The sequence below is a fragment of the Juglans microcarpa x Juglans regia genome, chromosome 3S, assembly GCF_004785595.1.
Source record: "Juglans microcarpa x Juglans regia isolate MS1-56 chromosome 3S, Jm3101_v1.0, whole genome shotgun sequence".
NCBI lineage: Eukaryota > Viridiplantae > Streptophyta > Magnoliopsida > Fagales > Juglandaceae > Juglans > Juglans microcarpa x Juglans regia.
This window is the reverse complement of record NC_054599.1, coordinates 25,567,058-25,587,179: the sequence shown is the minus strand read 5'-3', so window position 1 is coordinate 25,587,179 and position 20,122 is coordinate 25,567,058. Positions and strand designations below refer to the sequence as shown.

Below are 20,122 nucleotides of genomic sequence, written 5' to 3'. Positions count from 1 at the left end.
TTTTTATTTTAAAAATTGAAAAAATTAAATTATTTATTATATTTTGAAAAATTTAAAACAAAAATGAAATTTTTTTGGGCTTTGTGAAAATGAGAAACTATTTCAAATTTTGGATTTGTATGCATATTTTTAAGAAAATCATATGTATAAATCGACGTAGAGAAAAACATCTTTACATTGTTGATATGTAGTAATTTAATTTATTAAATAAATATAAAATTATTATCAAAGAATTTGTGAAACCAAACAGCCTAGCCCTTTATCTCCGGCATCACCTAACAAGAATGTGTGCAATGTGAACTTCGGCCGAATGGTCTGTGTTTCCCCTATTTTCTCATCCACCAACAAACTATAGTCCATATGTACCTACTATTATAATAATAATAATAATAATAATAATAAAAGCAATGATGTATATACACGTGTATAGGCAAATAAAGGCAAATTTAATGATTAATAATTAAAACACCAATGTATCTTTCCACGTTTTAGCACGTACTTTATATCCTAAGCTCTTTTATCTCTTAATAAGAAAGATTTGTTTAAATAATGAGATGATATGAGAATTTTATAAATAGTAATAAGATAATTTGTAAATAGTAGTGAAATAATTTAAAAATATTTTATAGAATTTTGGAAAATGAAATAAAAATTTTGAATAATAAATATTATTAAGTTAAGATATTGTTATAATATTATTTTTATTTTATAATTTAAAAAAATTGAATTGTTTCTTATTTTTAGTTTAAAAATTTATAAAAGTTGTAATAATTAATTTACAAATATTTATATTTAAGTAATATTTAAAAAATTGATGACAGGAGATATGATGAGATAAAAACTACTTCCGAACATCCCCTTGACCAAGCAATGCATTATTGTAACATACATCACGTGTTTATAAGTTCAGGAATCGGGATAGGTGCAGTTAACCTCTTCAATCCGCAAGTTACATAAGACCGATACATGATATTTTCATCATTTCATATTAGATAAGTATTTTATACACGAAAATATTTTATAAAAATAAATTTATAAATTGATATTATTTATTGTAGTACGTTCTAATATAAATTTATGTTTATTTTGAAATAGATATAATATATCATATAAAATCATGTTAATTTATGAGATTATTTTTTTAAAATATATTTCGATTTGTATTCGCAAGTCATCTCAATTCATTTCAACTCATCTCACTATTATTCATTATTATTCATCAACTTTAATTCACAAATCTCATTACTATTCACAACTCATCTCATTACTATTTACAATTCATCTCAATTCATCTTAACTCATTTTCAAATCCAAACCATACCTTAATGGTTATAATATTTATCTTCATGTTAAATTGACGAGTAAAATAATTAAAGTATATAACATTTTAAACTAATATTTAAACGAGATAATCCTTACTATGAATTAAACACCAAAGTCAAACTCATTCATGATCAATTGTACATTTTCTTATTAGAGGCCAGTGAGAAACTCGTCATCCTTCATGATTCACGTTCAAATGGGGAATATATACCATCCATTCTCACCTTTTTATTTTTTATTTTTTACTCAAAAATTAAAATTTATAAGATAACGTGGAAAAGTATCTGATTTTATCAATAGTGACGTGTTCACGCACTTAAGTAAATATGAGCATGGATATTCCCATGGGATTCCTAATGTTGATGATAAAGAGCGACGGCGTGCCACTTGGCAACACACCAGAGAAGAATAATATGATGAAGGTCTGGACAATGGAAAAGGTTGTTCAAGTAAACGCAATCCCACTAGTTTCACAGAAACAGAAACAGAAACAGAAACAGAAACGTTTCTTTTTCTTACTTTTTTTCCTGTCATGTCTATCAACGTTTCTCTTCCTCCCTCCATCAGAACGTGCACTTGTCTATGTCATTGATAAATATCCATACGAATAATATAAATGCATAGAAAAATAATATTGTTTATTAAAATTATAAATATGTATAAATTTAATTTATAAGTCGGGTAGACAAAATATTTAGGGAGACACTTGGGCCGGTCAGGTGTCATATATTTTTTTTACACCGGCAAATATGACTTTCAATAATATTGAGAAAATATTTACATGTAGCAGATCACAACTTTTATATTCTCTTAAATATTGTGTGTCCGAAATCTTTCTTATCTTATTTTCTCTATTTCATTCTGTGTGAAAAAATAGTCCCTTCAAAACATTGTGCCCTCACTCTCATCGCCCTGCTCCCGCCATCCCTTCAAAACCTCCCCATCGGTTGAAGAAATTTATAGCTTTATGAAGTTAGATAAAGTAAATTATAATTTGATAATTTCTGTTTGGTTGCTCATAATCTCCCTCGTCATTATCTTGTAGAGAAGTTGAATCAATTACTACGTTAGGAACCTTAAGTATAGTCTGAGGTTTGGTGGATTTAATAGGTTGTTTCTTATGAATCCTACAAAACATAATATAAGATTTAGTGTTGATGATCAGCATAAGAATAATAGAATAATCTTAACACACAATACAATAGGGTGTATGAGAGAGAATAAAGAAACAGAAAATGAGAGAGGAAAAGGATAATAGGGAGGGGAGAGGAAGAATCGGGGATCAAAAGGGGAGAGGGAGAATAAAAAGAGAGGAGGGAAAATAATAAAGTTGATACAATAAGGGTAATGCAGTGTAAAACAAATACATCTTAAACATGCTTTAATCCTATTGATCAATGTGAAATGAGTATCGCACTAGCTTTTCTCAAATATTAAAATACTTTCATGTGACATGTGATTTGATTGGAAATTTTATTTTTAAATTTAAAATTTATTAATCAAATCTTATTATATATATATATATATTTATATTAAAAATAGAACACTGATGGATTTAGAAGCACGGCGAAGTTGGAACGAACCAAGACTGGTCACGCCGACACTTTAAAACGACAATAATCTCTCTCTCTCCATATCCATTGTACGCTTTCCACCAGGACCACCCCTCTCTCTCTCTCTCTCTCTCTCCCTGCCTCTCTCCCGACGGTTATTCCTTCCATCTTCAGAAACAGAGGGCATGGGCTCCAAGCAAAAGCGTCTAAGGCCCAAACTCGAGCGCCGAAACGCTATCAGGAACGTCGACTACTACGCGCCGCCGTCCCCTTCCTCGACATTCGACCATGACCAGTCTTCGTCGGCCTCCGGTCTCCGGTCTCGCTCTCTCGACCTCTACGCGAAACAAACTAGCTTCCGAGTCAGAGGCATAGAAGGCGAATTTGAACTCATTTGCCGCTCTTTAGGGCTTTCCGGTCCCGACGACTTCTCTATCCCTGCTGCCGCCTGGGAGGCCCAAAAGGCCCGCTCTTCCTCTGACCTCGCCTCCCGCTCTCGCCTCCGAGATCACACCTCTTCCGCTAAACCGGCTCAACCGGAGCCCGAAGACGATTTTTCAGCTGAATTTCAAGCCAGGGTTAGACTCGGTGCGGAGTGCGCCAACGCCGCCAAGCAGAGTAGTTCGAGTTCGGCTAAACTCGAGAGCAGACTAAAGGTTATTTCTGATTCAGTTACCGTGGGGCCAAGTGGAGGAATCAAGGGCTCCCGGCCTCCGTTCCTGAGTCCGCCGCCGGTGATGATGCGTCCAATGGTGGATAACGTGAGCTCCACTTGGGATATACTAAATTCATTTGCTCCTCGAGACGACGTCGTTTCCAATCCCCCTAGTCGCGATGTGGATGTTAGCTTTTCGGATGAAGACGAGGTAATTGAAGAGAATGGGAAGTCTAGTGGGGAAATTGGCAAGAGGGAAGAGTCGGACGAGGAGACCGACTGTCGTTTCCAAATTTGTTCTCCTAGATCGGATGATAATAGTAATGCTAATGATGATCACGAGGCTACTATCCATACATCTAGCGTGATTATGGTGTATACTATTTCACCCAGTGGACAGTTCAGACGCTCCATTACGTCGTGGCAAAAGGGTGAACTTCTGGGAAGTGGGTCTTTCGGAACCGTGTATGAGGGCTTCACTGAGTAAGCGATGAAACTTCCTACTCTATGATTTGGATTAAGCGATGAAACTTATTACTCTATGATTTGGATTCTTTTTCGTAGCTCTTGTGCTAGTTTTACTCCATTCAAAGATGGTTTCAACTGAAATTGGAGAATGGGCGTAGGCAAGTGGATTGACAACGTGGATGAAATTAAATGTATTTAGTTGTTAACCCTTTGTCTAATGCAATGACGGGGTTAAAAAAGCATGAAAAAGTTAAGGTCAAGATTGTTGTGTGCCGGGCGAACAGTTGTTAAGTCCGATTTGTTGCAACTTGATCGGTTTCAAGTTGAGCTATATAGTCAGGACGCTAGACTTGTAAAGTTGTAGTGGAACTTATAAGGTCACCTGTAAAGGATTGATCTGTAATCACGTAATAGGTTGACTTGAACCGAGGATAATTCCATTGGTGGTGAGTTATGTCTTATAATTTGGAAGGAAGTTTCCTAAGGTGGGAGAGCAATTTAAGTGCATTGGAAGTAAGACACGACTTTTGAATTTAGGATTGATCCCTAGCTTCATAAAGATAGAATACTATCGGAAGTACTCTTATGGTAACGATACATCATCTGATCTGTTAGTTTATTGGTTGTTCATAGTCGGATTTTGTTGTTAGATTTGGTGATTACCTTCGCGTTTTAAATTCCATTGCCTCTCTATTTTTCTACCAAGCGTCGAAAGTGGTGGAAAAGATGTTGCGGCATAATTCAACTGGACTTTAGATGAACTTCTTAATAGCGTTTCATAGCTTCCTTTGCTGGAAAAGTTAAGATTCTGGTGGATAATCCTCTCTAGAGAAGTAACCAGGACTGGAGTTAAGCTGTTGTAGGGTATGGGACTAGGTGCTACCCAAGTGGCCGAGTTGCCGCACCTCAAATCATACGTAGTTACTCGAATATTTATAATGCTGACTTCATGAAAAGAAAAATGGAACTTACCATTTAAGTTGTCTCCTCGAATAGATAACCAGATTTTTTTTCCAGTACCTTGACTTTTGTCTTATTTTACTTTCCATCTTTAGCAAAGTGATTTTTTTCTCTTACCTGTCTCTACTATATTCATTTTTTTAAACAAACCATGTTTTTATAATCTCGGAGTTTGGGTATGAAACCTCAAAAACTTATAAGCAGTTAATTCTGATTGACTGTTGTTACTTGCTATTTTTTCAGCTTTTCCGTCTACCCTGCCTCTGTTTCTCTGTCTGTCTGTCTCTCTCTCTCTCTCTCTCTCTCTCTCACACACGTCTCTAGTATTTTTCTGCAGAGATGGCTTCTTTTTCGCTGTAAAGGAGGTTTCCTTGCTGGATCAAGGAAGCCAGGGCAAGCAGAGCATTTTCCAACTTGAGCAGGTGAAAAAGAGTTAGTCTAGTTCTAGTAGTCATTACCTGTGGATCATTGTTCCTTCTTTTGCTTTCTACATAAAAAAGTTAATTCCAATTCAATACTTCAATTAGTCTCCAAAGCTATTACTTCTGGATATTGGTAGTAATTTTCCTAACACCCTGGTTACTTGCTTCAGGAGATTTATCTTCTAAGTCAATTTCAGCATGATAATATAGTTCAGTATCTCGGTACAGACAAGGTTTGCTTCTTCCGTGTTACTTAATTTATTTTTTCTTTCCAATGTACATTCTTGGAATTAGAATCACAGTTTCCTGCTTATAAAACATTTTCTTGACCATCACATCTATGATGAATCTACAGGAAAAAGGGGGGGGGTGGTGTTAATGCAATCCCTATCATCTCTGGGCGATGTGATGCTTTTTCTTTATTTCCAGTTAAAGCATTTTCTTGATTCAACACTTTTTCTTGACCATCTACGTGGCTTTATGTTGTTATTTAAAATTCTTTATTTTCTGTTTTGATTCTTTTGTCTCTAGTTGTAATCCCTTAACAGAAATTTGTGTTCAAGTCAGTTAAGCTTTTCTTTCTTATTTATTAAATGATCATTCCAGGATGAAAGTAAGCTTTATATCTTCCTTGAGCTTGTAACAAAAGGCTCACTTGCAAGTCTTTACAAGAAGTATCAGTTGAGGGATTCTCAAGTCTCCGCTTACACAAGACAGATCTTGAATGGATTGATGTATCTCCATGATCGGGATGTGGTTCACAGGTGATACAGATTATGACAACCAATTTTTTGGATATTTTCTTATCATAAATTTTGTAGTCGGTATCCTCCTCGATCTCATAGCTCACTAAGTTATTGTATTGCTGACCACATGTTTAGGTTTCTAGGAGAAAATATTTGTAATTAGCTATGTTAAGTTATATAATTGGGTGAAATCTGATTATAATGACCATCTGTTACAGATGTTTGAACCAGAACATGGTGAAGGACTTTCTTTCCATATTTTGAATAGCTTGCGGATTCGCTTTCTACTAAAACTTTTATTTTCCTCTTCAATTTCCAAGGGATATAAAGTGCGCTAACATATTGGTGGATGCAAGTGGATCCGTAAAACTAGCAGATTTTGGGTTGGCAAAGGTACCTCTGTTCAGTAGAATTGCTGTCCCCTTCCCCCCCACCCCTCTTACTCTTTTGTTTTATAGAACTAGTTGACAATAAACTACTTTGTTGTTTTTCTTCTCAGGCAACCAAATTGAATGATGTCAAGTCTTCCAAAGGGACTGCATTCTGGATGGCCCCTGAGGTTTGCCTCCTTTCTATTGAAATATGTTTTTACTGCACATTTTAGACTATGCAATTAGGGATGCTACCTACCCCTGCGCATTTTGCTGCTGATGCCATTGGTTGCGTTACTTGTTTGTAAGACACGTGTAACTATACTATCATACAAAGTCAAGCATTTGAGTTGTGTTATGCTCCCAACTTATGGCTTGGCATGCGTCAAATAGCCATACTCTTTTTAACTTTTTATTTGAGTTCAGTTATTATGGGTAAATGATGCATGCCATAACTAGTTATTTTCAGTTTCCTACAATAGGCCCAGAAATTTCAGTCTTCTAACTTTTTTTCTTTTTGCGTCCCCAACTTATGATATCTCTCTTCCTTATGATAACTTCTCAAGAAAAGTAAACAAAAAACACATGAAAGAGATCATTTACATTTTGAGAATTACCCACCAAACTTAACATTGGGCCTGGGAAAATAGTCAGACATGCAAACCAAAAGTAGAAGATGTACCTGAAAAGGTCCATCCACAACACAAAACCCACCACTCCAACCAATCCCACCTTCCGATTTTGATCCTTCTTCCCCCCCTCCCCCTCTCCAAAACCCACCCACATGCAGAGCAACACTGTCACCCATAAATCAATCTTTTTATTTTTTTTAATTTTCTTGCAAGATCTTCTTCAAGAAGTAAACACCAAATCCCCTCTGTTCATACCCATCCCCGTCACCTCCACCACCTCTTCTTGTTCTGTGCCAACGAGTGCCTGAATCAGGTCCTCCTGGATGATGAAAGATTGAACCATGGTATGCTGGCTGGATATCACAAATTATCGGTTGCTCAACCTCAACCCCACCCACAATCATAGCCTGAGACTCATTCATGGAACCTGGATGCCACTGGTGATATTTTCAAATGCTGATTGCCGAATGCAAATTTGCATACTTAAAATACTTGGTAACTCATTGGTCTGTTGCATAATTACTTATAAAAAAATGGTCTGTTGCATAATCCTGGGCTGTATAGATTCTTAATATTGAAAACTTTTCTTACTTCAATAATTTTTACTTTGTTATTGTGTGACTAAACAAGTTGCTAGTGTATTAATGTCCTATTTTTACAAGGCTACCTTTGTATTTATGTGCTTGGACCTAGCATTCTCCATGCACGCTTATCTATATTGAGTATATAATTCATCAAAAAATATTGTGTAATCAGGATTAACCAATGAGCAGCAATTGCAGGTTGTTAATCTAAAAAACCACGGCTATGGGCTTGCAGCTGATATATGGAGCCTTGGATGTACTGTTTTGGAGATGTTGACTTGCCAGGCACCGTACTCTCACTTGGAAGGCGTATGTATAACATTTCATATATATGGAGCATTACTTAATTCTTCCCCTGTTATCGTCGTTTAGTACGGTCATAAATCTAGTTTTTTAATTTTTTTTAAATTTTTATATCTGTTAGTTTTGTCATCTGCAAGAGGTCAAGTTGATTTCAAACTCACTAATGATGACTCGTTACATTGGCTAAAACCTTGTCACAAAACGACCTTATTACAAAGAAGTTGACTCCCCACCTGATTTTTTTTGGCCTTAAGAAGATAAGACGGGATTAGAAAAAAAAGAAATACATTGTCGGGATGTTAGTTGACATGCATTGGAATTATGTTTGGGTATTCCAGCTATCTCATACTCCCATGCCCATGCCCCTGTTTTTTAAATCATTTTTTTAAATTTTTTTTATGCCAGTTAGTATAGGAATGCCTGACATTGAAATGTTTCAATTTAGGTTGGATTTCGATAGTGAGTTGAGATGAGATGAATTAAGATGAAAGTTAAAAGTTGAATAAAATATTGTTAGAATATTGTTTTTTAATATTATTATTATTTTGAGATTTGAAAAAGTTGAATTGTTTATTGTATTTTATGTGGAAATTTGTAAAAGTTGTAATGATGAGATGAGATGGGTTGAGAGTGTTTCTCAATTCAAACTCAGCACTATGGCTGTGCAATTGTTAGACTGGAGTTGTCCTCGTAAGAAAGGAACTTCAACATGGAGAGATAAATAAAAAGGCAAAAAATCAATTTTTTAGTGGAGTTGTATCGAAAAGAAAGACTCCACGGAATTATACAATGCTCAATCATGTAAAAGCATTCATTTCAATTGCCATGTAATTCCAGATGTAATCGTAGAAAATCTAGTCTAATGTCTAGCGCTCTCAGTTCTGCTAATAATATTGTTGCATTGTAGCCATCTCCGGAGGTGGATCTGGAAAATTTTTGTAACGATAGATTTTTCTGTGTGACAGATGCAAGCACTATTTATGATTGGCAGGGGTAAACCTCCTCCAGTTCGTGATTCCTTATCAAGAGATGCCCGCGATTTCATCCTCAAATGCTTACAAGTTAACCCCAATGATCGGCCTACTGCAGCTCAGCTATTGGACCATCCATTTCTGAGAAGACCTCCTCTAAATTCCATTGGCCCTGCTTCTCCTCACTTTAGTGGCATGCGGTCCTAAAAGCTTATGAACAATCAGTGATGTTCTAGTTGAATTGTCGGTAATCCTGCCAGCCAACGCAGTTTACATTCTACAGCAGGAAATTTCACAAAACATTGTGGAACATGTTTGTAAAATAATCAGTGGGACCTGGTACCACAATATTTAGTTTCTTCTATCACCACAATATTTGGTTCGACGGGGGAGGTCAAAAGGTGGCCGTCGGCTTAAGAACTCACCTTGTTTGCAGTTTTGTGGAAGACCGGGAGTGCCGCTTGATGCTGCAATGTGGCTCAAATATTAGTGGGGGAAATCCATGAGGTATGGAAACTCGGAGCAGAATGGTGGTTAGCCCTGTTGCCTGTTAATATTGCCTTTGGAGCCCTAAAGCAATTGCATCAAGTAGAGAGACTATAAAATATGTTAGCAATTTCAGAATGGTGACTCGGAGCAGAAAGGCTGCTGGAGGAGCAACATTCATCCAACCATTTTTGTTGTTTTCAACTGAATTTCAACTGTCATTTTTTTTTTTTTTTTTTTTTTGGTTTTTCCTTGTGAAACAGAGCCACCATGTTTGTAATTATAAGTAATTTTAGAATTAGTTTGATGCATATAGGTGTTTGGGAAAAAGGAATTTTTAGCCAATGAAATGTACATATATTTTTTAATTGTATGTGTATATATATTGTTGTTTTATTTTCATTTTGATTTCTATTTATTTATTTTTGATTATTTTTGTCACTTTATGGTTAATCAGACGGCACGTGCACTAACTCTACGTCACAGCACGTGACCTTACCCCCACTAGAAGGGAGCGTTCCATACACTCTCCTCACCAGCGCGTGCAGTTTCCCCCATTCGCATCTCGCCACCCCGGCCTCTGAAGTCTCAGAAATATTCCCTTTTTTCTCTCTCTCTCTGTCTCTCTATCTCTGAGGTCAGAGCCAGATGGAGAGTTAGCGTAGCAATGACTCCAACCCCACGAATCCGATAAAACGCCTTCTCCGTCTATCTCTCTCTCGGTACTTCCGCGGACACGAAGAAAGAAATGGAGATGAGAAGGGTCCTCCTGTCTCGCCCTTCAACTCTCTTTCTCTAACTCTCTGCCCTCGATTTCTTCGCCTTTGCTTTTTCTTCGGTACCCTAATCTCCCTCTATCCAAATTTATTATCTTCGTTGTCCGATCCCCAATTCTGAACTGCAATTTCGGGTACGGCGCTTTCTCGATTCCTCTTCTCTCTCTCTCTCTAATATATTAAACTTCTTTATTTTAAATTGTATTTGATACTCCATTTCCGTTTTCAAGTTCTCATTTTCCCTTGTTTTCTCGGCACACAAACGCGGGTAGCTTTTCAACAAAACTTCCTGTTATTTTTTATTTAACTAAGTCGTTCGGTATACGTTTACTTTTACTCTTACTCTTCATCTCTTTTATTTTTTTTAATAAAGTAATATTATTTTGGATCGCCGACGGATAAAGGAACCGTCCATGTGCCACATCTAATGGTATCTCATCATTTATTATTTTATTAATTCATCAACTGTCTATTTCGCGTGATTCATTGGCGATGCACGTTGTTTCTATTAGGCAATTCGTAATTGGTCTCTTATCTTGCATCGTTTTTGGTGTTATCAGACGAACTTTAGTTTTTGCAATCTACTCTACGATCTAGATTTGCCCGAAGTGCGAGGCAGGTTGGTCTTTGTTGGATTAACCGAAATTATGCTCGGAATTCGGTCTATTCTTTGTATATGCTCATTTCTTTGTCAAATTGGGCCATTCAAACTTTAGCGCTTTGCCTTACTTCTGTTCATTTGATTGCTGGTTCGTACATGTTGGGATTTTTCAGTTTTTCTTGTAATTACCAAATGAAAATAAAAGTGCACAGAATATTGCCACCTCTTTTACCAGTTGATGTTACCTTGTGAGTGGTTATTTTCCTGGAGATTCATTGGTCTCTCTAGTATATTTATGCATAACAAACTCTTTATATAATTTGAGTTATTTGCTGTTGATCTTCTTTGATTTTGTATTTTAACGTTTGATACTTCAGTTGAGTGCTGCATAATATGGCTCTCTTCAATAATGATAGCTTGGGAGTTTTCATCCTTTTGGTTTTTTTATATTCTTTGAGATAATATGGTATTCTTTCCTTCTTGTTTATCACAATGCTCACGAAAGAAATGAGTTTAATTTGTTTTCTGGTGCGCCTACTCTCTCGATGTTATCATTGAATCCCCGTCTGTGTATTTTCTACTCACTGGCATAGATTTAGGACACCAGCCAAGACATTATTTTCCATATGGTAGCGGGAAAGGTTTATATGGAGGCAACCACACTACTTACCTTGTCCAGCGTGAGCTTAGAGTCATCAAATGCCTGGAAATGTGAGATGATCTGGTGGTTTAAAGAGCCAATTTAAGGGTTTTAAGACTCGTCTATTAATTTGTAAGCGATATGGGGCTGGGAAATGCGTGCTCTTTGGGTGTTGATGGGTTAATATAAACTTGCTAGTGCATGGATAATTGAACCTGTGAAATTTAGAATATCATGAAGTATGATTAGCAGGGCAAGGTTTGGATCAAAATTACGCTTGTTAGTGGGTTTCTAGGCTTTTGGCCTTGCAACGTTTGGAAAGTTCTCTGGCTACTTTCTAATAGAATGTCTTTCCTTGTATTTGATTGTGTGCGTAAATGATAGAAATAGGAGAGCCTTTGATGTGTGTGTGGTGGGGGGGGGGGGTGGCTGGCTAGCATGTTGTTTGTAGTTGTATTTTGATTTGAGAATTTTATTGGTTACGTGTTTGAAAGGTTCAATTCTTATAGCTCATTTTTCTTCTGCATCGAGCCTCCTTATTCCACATATATTACCTTTGCTATTTAGATTTCTGAGGCTAATTCTATATGTTTTATTTTTCTCTGGTGCGATATAGTGCTCAATCCTAAATTTTCTACTGCCATTGGAGTAATTTCTCTCATCCAGGAAAAGGGGAAAACATCGAGCAAAGTGTCCAGAATTTCTATTAAATACACAGGAAGGTATCCACTTACCATTACATTCGATGCCATAGAAATTTCCTCTAGCATCGTACTTTAGCTATATGCCCCTTTGGCCCTAACATTGATGGTGATAGAAGAATGCTTTGGGATGAATTGGCTTGTGGAATGTACTTGTGGTGCATAGGTGGTGACTTTAACATTATCGGTTTCCTGGGTGAGAGATCAAGTGAATCACTCACTTGAATTAACTGTGGGAATCTACCTGTTGAGCTCTATGTGATGCTGATGTTGAATCATTCATACCATGGGAATCTAGGAAGCTGTTGAAATAAAATGGTTAATTTTTAATGAAGCATTTTGCTGGGCTTAGAGGTTTTCAAAATTAACTATGAGAATCTTCCTGGTGAGCAATCCATGTGATGCTGATGTTGGAGCATTCATTGTGCTAGATTGTAGAACTCTGTTGGGCATATCTCTTGAGGGCCTTTCTATATGACTTTTTATGCAAGTAATCTAATCTCATTATAAAAACACGGAGGCGGCGCAACCCTTGTACACGAGAAGTATACACAAATTGAAGAGAACTCCCTGTTTGGGAGAAAGAGAGAAACAACAGCTCAAAAACTTAGGCCTCGTTTGGTTACACAGATGAGATGAGAAATCTATGAATAGTAGTGAGATAATTTGTGAATAGTAGTGAAATAGTTTGGGTTAAGATTTTTATGGGGTTTTGAAAAAGAAGAGAAAAAGTTGAATAAAAAAATTATAAAGATAAAATAGGGTGGGTTAGAATATCTTTTTTTAATATTATTTTGTTTTGGAATTTGAAAAAGTTGAATTTTTTGTGTGTTTTGTTTGGAAGTTTGGGAAAGTTGTAATGATTAGGTAATGGTTAGATGAAAAAGTTTAAATTTAAATTAGGTAAAATCTAAAATTAAAAAATGTTTGTGTTTGAATGTTGTTTGGATGCTGAGATGAGATGTGATAAGATGGGATGGTTTCAAAGGTTTGTGAAACCAAACCAGGCCTTAGAAAAATTAGAGAAAGCAAACCATTATGAGCTCCTATCCATGTGTAGAGGGAGTTGAGAACAATTTTTTTCAGTTCTACCCGTGCAGTTCCCTATCTTCAAAGGTTTGTACATTCTTCTTATATATACAGCATCAATCCATGCAACTGCAATGATATTCTGTTTCCATGGGTTATTAAACATCAATATCTTTCCCTCTTTTTTTTTTTTTTCCTCATATTGCCTTCCACACAAAAAATGTCACTCTCAAAGAAGATGTCACTCTCCAATCACTCTCAGAAGGAAACTGGGAACCGATAGGTAAAGTTAGAAACTGATAGTCTTATTTCACTTTAAACTTAAGTCTTTTGGAAGGCTGTTTTGAGGAAGATTGCTGCTGGTGTCACATTGCTTGTGACCAGAGTTCAATTACATTAACCTGTTGTAAAATGACTATTATTTTCTATCTATATTGCTTGTGGCAAAAATACTCAGAATAATTGATTTAGATAAAATTTTGTGACGCTCGGTAACTCCTTTTTGACACTATGTTCTAATTCCTTGTTATGGGGTGGAATGGTGAACAATTAAAGTGGAGAACTGAAATGCTTTGACAATTTTGATCAATCATTCCAAATCAGCATGAAAATTACTGAATTTGATTCTCGTTCATAAGTAATGTTTTGCCTGTAATTGGCAATCTTATTTTCATAATATGTTGCGATGTGGTTTTTCTGGTGTAGATTGGAAATGGTGAATGGCAGCAGAGGACGGCGCAGAATTTCTTCTCGGCAATCCAGGGTAACTCCATATCCACTGCCTTCTTACAACTTGGATATTTCAGTGGACTTGTGTCCTAAGAAATGCTCCAAGGCTTTGGATAAAAAAGACTGGGAAGATGTGACATGTTCTGTGTGTATGGAGTGCCCTCACAATGCTGTTCTTCTCCTCTGTTCCTCTCATGACAAGGGTTGCCGTCCGTACATGTGTGGAACTAGCTTTCGGTACTCCAACTGCCTTGACCAGTACAAAAAAGCATATTGCAAAACAATCTCATCGAATGATGGACAACATATGCATGGCTCCATCAATAATCCCATTGTTGTACCAGATTCCAGTTTGCCCGTCGAGAGGTGTGAGGCCACCGAGCTTGCCTGCCCCCTTTGCAGGGGCCAGGTTAAAGGTTGGACTGTGGTTGAACCTGCACGAGAATTTCTAAATGAGAAAAAGAGAAGCTGCATGCAGGATAATTGCTCATTTGTTGGAAATTACAAGGAGCTGCGGAAACATGTTAGGGTGGAGCACCCCTCTGCACGGCCGCGCGAAGTGGATCCCATACTTGAACAGAAATGGAGACGGCTTGAGCGGGAGAGGGAGCGGGATGATGTGATCAGCACAATAAGGTCAACAATGCCGGGGGCAATGGTTTTTGGAGATTACGTTATAGAAAGTAATCGTCATGGTTTTGATACAGATGAAGAGGATGGGGGCTTTGATGTAAATGCTGCAGAGAGGAATAGGGGTCTTGAGGTTGGCTTTGATAGTAATCTGGTGAATGTATTTCTTCTGTTGCATGCGTTTGGACCATCATCAGGGAATGACCTTAGTAGACGGCTGAGGCATCCTGAGAGAACCTTTCATCATGGATCAGATCAGAATGCTGTTAGCGTTCACCAGAATCACCACCCCTCTCCTGTTGGTGGATTGGATTCCTCCGATCAAGACGATAACAATGACAGCAATGATGATGGGGGTGGCGATGATGTTGGCGGCGATGATGGTGGCGTGTCACTGGTTAGCCGCCTCCGTCGACATGGCAGAGTATTATTGGGACGATCAGGTAGGAGACGCAGACGTAGAGAAGCCATTAGGGATCTGTGATAGATCAAAATGGTACTAGAGAAAGGAGGGAGGAATAGGAAAAAGTTTCTCAGGTATATAGTTTCAGTAGGGAAAAGAAATTAGAAAATAACGTAAAGGATTTGACTCCACACATTCGCATGGATTACTCATTTGTTTTGTTGCATGACTTGTGCGGTAGAATAGCCAGGTTGATGATGAGAGGTGGAAAGATGGTTTTTCTTCCCCTCTTATGTATTCTTTTACATGTAATTTCCTAATTACCTTTAATCCTCCTGTTGTTTTCAATTAAAATTATATTACTGCAGAATTTGTCTATGTAAACATGCAATTCGCTTTCTTCTCCATCTGGCATTGTTCAGGGATCATATAATGAATCCAATTGACTTGAAAAGCTTACCTTGTGGTGTAGGTTGATTAGTAGCAATGCTTTTATCAGCTGCATTTGTCTCTTAATGCTGAGAATCATTTTAGGGTTTGAACTAACGATCAAATTGATCACTTGTCCGAAAAATAAATGATTTTTATAATTCTAAGGTTGTGTAAGTCTCGTTCAATCATTTTAGAAAAAGAAAAATTCTATTCATTATTTTTACATACTACATTATTTTTTTTTCTCTTATCAAATGTGTGGTATATGAATGATGTGTAGAATAATTGAATTAGTTTAAGAAAAATAAAATATTTTTAAAAAAAATAAAAAATAAAATAAAAATAAGTGTGGTGTGTGGAAATGATAAACTTAAATTTTTTTTTTTCAAAAGCAAATTTTGATACAATAAACAGGATTTCATCATATTTTTTGGGTTAAAAGATAATTGTTATTTCATATCCACATATTAAATTTTAGGTATAAAATTTTCGAATCACAAAACGATGATATTTGGGAGAAAAGAGTAGCACAATGAAAATCATTGAAGTTTTAATCGTATTATATGTATATATATGTATTAAAAAAGAGTAATACTACGTACAGTTGTAGAATGTGTAAGTGTCATATAGTCATTTTAAAAAAAATAAGGTCTATTATTAAAAAATTATTATTATTTTATGTGAGTCGTATTTATTAATTTTTTTTCAAAATAATTATACGACGTGTGTGCACTTCAAACTGCACCCATAATTTCTCATTAAGAAATTATATACATATCAGGTTAAAACGATTCTATAGAAATAAATTTCGTAATATATTATATCATAAATTTATAAATGTATATAATTTGATAAAATATATTAGACTAAAATCATCTTGGTCTAAATTTGATCCGGGTCACTCGTAACCCGGATCTATTAGACCGCTCCAATTCTCGGTATTCCCACCTGCCATATAAACCCTAGGAGGGTGCGAGACCGAGCCAGACGCCCGCCTTCAAAGGAACCAGGAAAGTGTTCTGCAGACGCTGAGTTACAAGGCAGAAAGCAGAGAGCCAAGGAAAGAGCCACCACTCAAGCACCGAAATGCCAAAGTCCAAGCGCAATAGACCTGGTCCGCCCTCTCTCTCTCTCTCTCTCTCTCCTCCCCACCCCTCTCTCTAATCTATAAATATATATATATATATATTTATATTTATAGATATACTATCTGGCTCATGGTCTGTTTGGAACCCGAGGAACTTTAGGCTTCAAAATAAGTAATTAGAAAAAAATCGTGGAATATATGAAACGCAGTTACGCTGTCGAAGACGAAGAAGAAGGGGAGGGAACATAAAGAAGCGATCGTGAATGCAATAAGGGATGCCGCCGAGAATTACAGTTCTGTTTATGTGTTCTCTTTCGAGAACATGAGAAACCTCAAGTTCAAGGAGTTCAGAGAGCAGCTCAAGTCCACCAGTAGGTAAAGTTGTTGCCTTTGCTTTCATAAAGTTCGGCTTCCTTTGGTTAATCTCTTTCCTGTGCTGTACATGCTTTAATTCCAGTTAGTTTGTCTTTAAAGTTGTTTTTATGCGACTAAAGTTTTTTTTTTTTTTTGTTTAATAGATGAAAGTCCTGTTAAGTTTTTCGTTATATGTATTTGAAGGACAAAAAAAAAAAAATATTTCTCTGTTGATTTTTTGTGGAAAATCTTCACTGAGAAATATTCTGTTTAAGCGGGGTGTTGGAGATGTTAAATCTGTTTGTTTCTCGGAGAAACTCTTTTGCTTCATTTGATGGGGTTAAATTGGGTCGTTTGGGTAGTTTGATATTGGTGATTCAGCAATATCAAGTGGGACTTCTTCCAGCTCAGTTATGTGCAGTACACACAGGGATTTATCTTAACGATCAAATGTATCTCTCCCTGTGTACTTGGGCTTTGTCTAGTTTTCTTTATAAAACTTATTGATTACCTATAAGAAAATAAATATTAAATGTATCTGAAACTGTTTTACATTTATACTTCTGCTGGTTTAGAAGTTCAAAAGACGGTGTTATATCTCTATTCCTTAAATTAGGGGTGTAACCGGTGGTCCGAGTTTTGGACAAAATCTAGGACCGAACCGGTATGTACCGGTTTTTCATTTTTCAAAACCGATTACTTCCCGGTTATCCTCTTAAACCGGTACATCCGGTTTTACCGGTTTCTGGTCCGGTTTTTCGATTTTTTTAAAATGTAAAAAACATATAATAAAATGTTACTTCTTATGATAAAATGTTATTAATAATTTAATATATATATATATTATGTTTAAAGCATATGATCAATTAAATTTTCATCTTTAAGATTAAACTTTTATTTTATAAATTATAATAACATTATTTTATATATAATTATATTAATAACATATGATCAAACAAATTACAAATGTTCATATTTAAGATTAACATTTTATATTATAATTTATAAATTATAATATGAAATTATTTCATATATGATATATAATTATATATTATATATAAAACTTATATATATATAAATATTTTGTATAATATATAAAATTAATTTTTATATATATCTTTTTTCCAACCGGTCCGGTTCGGTCTGGTCCGGTTCTGGAAACTACGGAACCGAAACCGGACCGGCTCCGGCCGGTTTTCATACTATAGGAACCGGTTCCGGACCGGACAGGTTCAAAACCGGACCAACCGGTCTGGTCCGGTTCAGTTTGAACCGGTCCGGTCCGGTTCGGTTTTTCGGTTTCCCGGTTTAAATTTACACCCCTACCTTAAATATTGGCTTGGGAGCCTAGAAGGCATCTTGTACATAAGGAAATGGCATAGTTTCAAGGAGTGTTTCCAAGTTGTTATTATGAAAAATCTATTTAGTTAGTTCTTCATTCATTGTACTTATTTTCTTATCTTATAAATTTCATCAATTTATATATTTATTATGAATTCTTTTATTATGATTTTGCCAGATTTTTCCTTGGGTCAAACAAAGTCATGCAGGTTTCTCTCGGTCGGTCTGCTGCTGATGAGACTACACCTGGCATTCACAAAGTCTCAAAAGTAAGCAGTCTCTCTTTCATGGGGGCAATAATTATTACTGCTCTATTTTTCCTTTTAGTTATACATCGCTTGTCTTTTGCCTTTACTGACATTTTTTTCCATTTTTTTCCTAGCTTCTACGTGGAGATACTGGGATTTGTTTTACCAATTTGCCAAAAGAAGAGGTTGAAAGGTAAACTTCCTATCCCGGATCTTTGTTGCCAAGTAAAGGTGATAATAGGACAGGTGGTTGAAGTTTTCAATTCAGTGATTTTAGGATGCTCAAGGGATAGCTGAATTTTTTTTGTTTTTCTTCCTATGTCTCTTCATTCTCCATGCCTTGTATTCCATCGACTGCATTTCTCAACTAATTGAGTATACAGCCTATTTGGGTGTCACAGTTACTATCCATGATTTTATCTTATGTTTTTTAAAATCCTATAATAGGTTATTTAATGAATATGAGGAATATGACTTTGCAAGGACAGGAAGTATGGCAACAGAAAGGGTCAGTGTCATATGCCATTTTTTATGCCGCAACCATGCAAAAATCTTTTTTTTTTGAATGAATTAAATTTTACTTTGTATGTTTCAGGTGGAGCTTAAGGAAGGTCATCTGGAGCAATTTACGCATGAGATGGAGCCATTCATACGCAAGCAAGGGATGCCTGTTCGGTTGAACAAAGGTGGACATTTGCTCTTTTCTGCTTCTATCTCTTATTTGCTTGTGAATGGCTACAGTAACATCCATTAATATTATTCATGACACGCAGGTAATGTGGAGCTTGTTTCAGATTTCGTTGTTTGTGAGGAGGGAAAGCCCTTGTCGCCTGAGTCAGCTCGCATATTGGTTAGTTCTATGGTCTTATTGCTTTATCAGCTAGTTAATTAGAGTCTCCATCTTTGAATTGGATGGTGTTTGTGGGAGCCTTACTCCAGAATATACCTTTTTTCTTTGTTCGGTTTCCATTTTGAATGGAATAGGGATGTCTTTCCTGTAGTTCATGCATGCTCATTCATGATACCATTCCCTCGATGCCTCTGGTGTTCTGTTGGTATCTTGGGTGGTCAGCACTCCTGATTATTTTTCCTTGAAATCAACCATTTTTGCATTGGCTAGAGTATATATTAAGATTGGATGTGAAAGGTAAGTGTACCTTCAAACAGGTCCATTGAGGCACCACCCCTGTTTGTTTGTTTGTTTGTTTTTGTTTTAGGGTCTTCGAGTTGCAAGCTATCAACTTAATACTACTCATTTCTTTGTTTTCTTCTTCTCGTCTTTCCTTCTACTTTTTTTTTTTACTTCTTAAAATAAAAGTCTTAGGAACTGATGCAATTGACCACCATTTTCTTGTTTACAGCGTTTGTTGGGGATCAAGATGGCTACATTTCGACTTCACTTGATCGCCAGATGGAACCCTGAGGAATTGGAGCTTTATATTGAAAGACCAGATGATTCTGATGTTGAATCCGCCTAATCGCTTCTTTAAGGTTCACCATAGGTTTTGCAGATAATTCGGGAGAGCATATTTATATGTTTCGGCACGCTGCCAGCGTAGCAGTCATCTAATTGTGGTAATGGATGAGAGCATGTAATTGTCAGAGAGTGGATTAGGAACAATATGTCAAGTTATGAATTTCAAATTTCATATCAATAACTGACTGACACGTGTAGAA

The 20,122-nt window shown here is 36.3% G+C and overlaps 4 protein-coding genes across 10 annotated transcripts in view; 3 read left to right on the top strand and 1 right to left on the bottom strand.

Annotated features, from left to right (window-relative positions):
• The window catches only part of LOC121257622, a 26,155-nt gene extending 9,557 nt beyond the window's left edge, over positions 1-16,598 (bottom strand). The window contains exon 1 of one of the 2 annotated variants that reach the window (XM_041158730.1): positions 16,568-16,598. The gene's annotated coding sequence lies outside the window, so the exon portion shown is untranslated. Of the gene's footprint in view, positions 1-2,987; positions 3,128-16,567 lie in introns of those variants that run through there. The other variant, XM_041158729.1, reaches the window with a different exon arrangement.
• Positions 2,903-9,259, top strand: LOC121257624 (mitogen-activated protein kinase kinase kinase 1-like). 2 transcript variants are annotated; one of them, XM_041158736.1, is made up of 8 exons: positions 2,903-4,014; positions 5,297-5,381; positions 5,552-5,614; positions 5,988-6,145; positions 6,448-6,520; positions 6,627-6,686; positions 7,904-8,023; positions 8,983-9,259. In XM_041158736.1, the coding sequence occupies exons 1-8, from the start codon at positions 3,062-3,064 to the stop codon at positions 9,193-9,195; spliced, it is 1,725 nt and encodes a 574-aa protein (XP_041014670.1). In that variant the 5' UTR covers positions 2,903-3,061; the 3' UTR covers positions 9,196-9,259. The 2 variants fall into 2 exon arrangements, with proteins under 2 accessions (XP_041014670.1, XP_041014671.1); XM_041158737.1 differs by having other exon boundaries at positions 2,904-4,014; positions 7,913-8,023.
• Positions 10,036-15,350, top strand: LOC121257626. 5 transcript variants are annotated; one of them, XM_041158741.1, is made up of 4 exons: positions 10,087-10,384; positions 10,811-10,869; positions 12,108-12,213; positions 13,927-15,350. In XM_041158741.1, exon 4 carries the CDS (start codon positions 13,934-13,936, stop codon positions 15,062-15,064), a length of 1,131 nt encoding a protein of 376 aa, XP_041014675.1. In that variant the 5' UTR covers positions 10,087-10,384; positions 10,811-10,869; positions 12,108-12,213; positions 13,927-13,933; the 3' UTR covers positions 15,065-15,350. The 5 variants fall into 5 exon arrangements, with proteins under 5 accessions (XP_041014674.1, XP_041014677.1, XP_041014675.1 ...); XM_041158740.1 differs by lacking the exon at positions 10,811-10,869 and having other exon boundaries at positions 10,036-10,384; XM_041158742.1 differs by lacking the exons at positions 10,087-10,384; positions 10,811-10,869 and adding an exon at positions 10,662-10,680.
• LOC121257629 (mRNA turnover protein 4 homolog) lies at positions 16,295-20,122 on the top strand. The gene is made up of 8 exons (XM_041158746.1): positions 16,295-16,529; positions 16,712-16,877; positions 18,376-18,466; positions 18,580-18,638; positions 18,893-18,953; positions 19,041-19,131; positions 19,219-19,295; positions 19,807-20,122. Exons 1-8 carry the CDS (start codon positions 16,502-16,504, stop codon positions 19,921-19,923), a joined length of 690 nt encoding a protein of 229 aa, XP_041014680.1. The 5' UTR covers positions 16,295-16,501; the 3' UTR covers positions 19,924-20,122.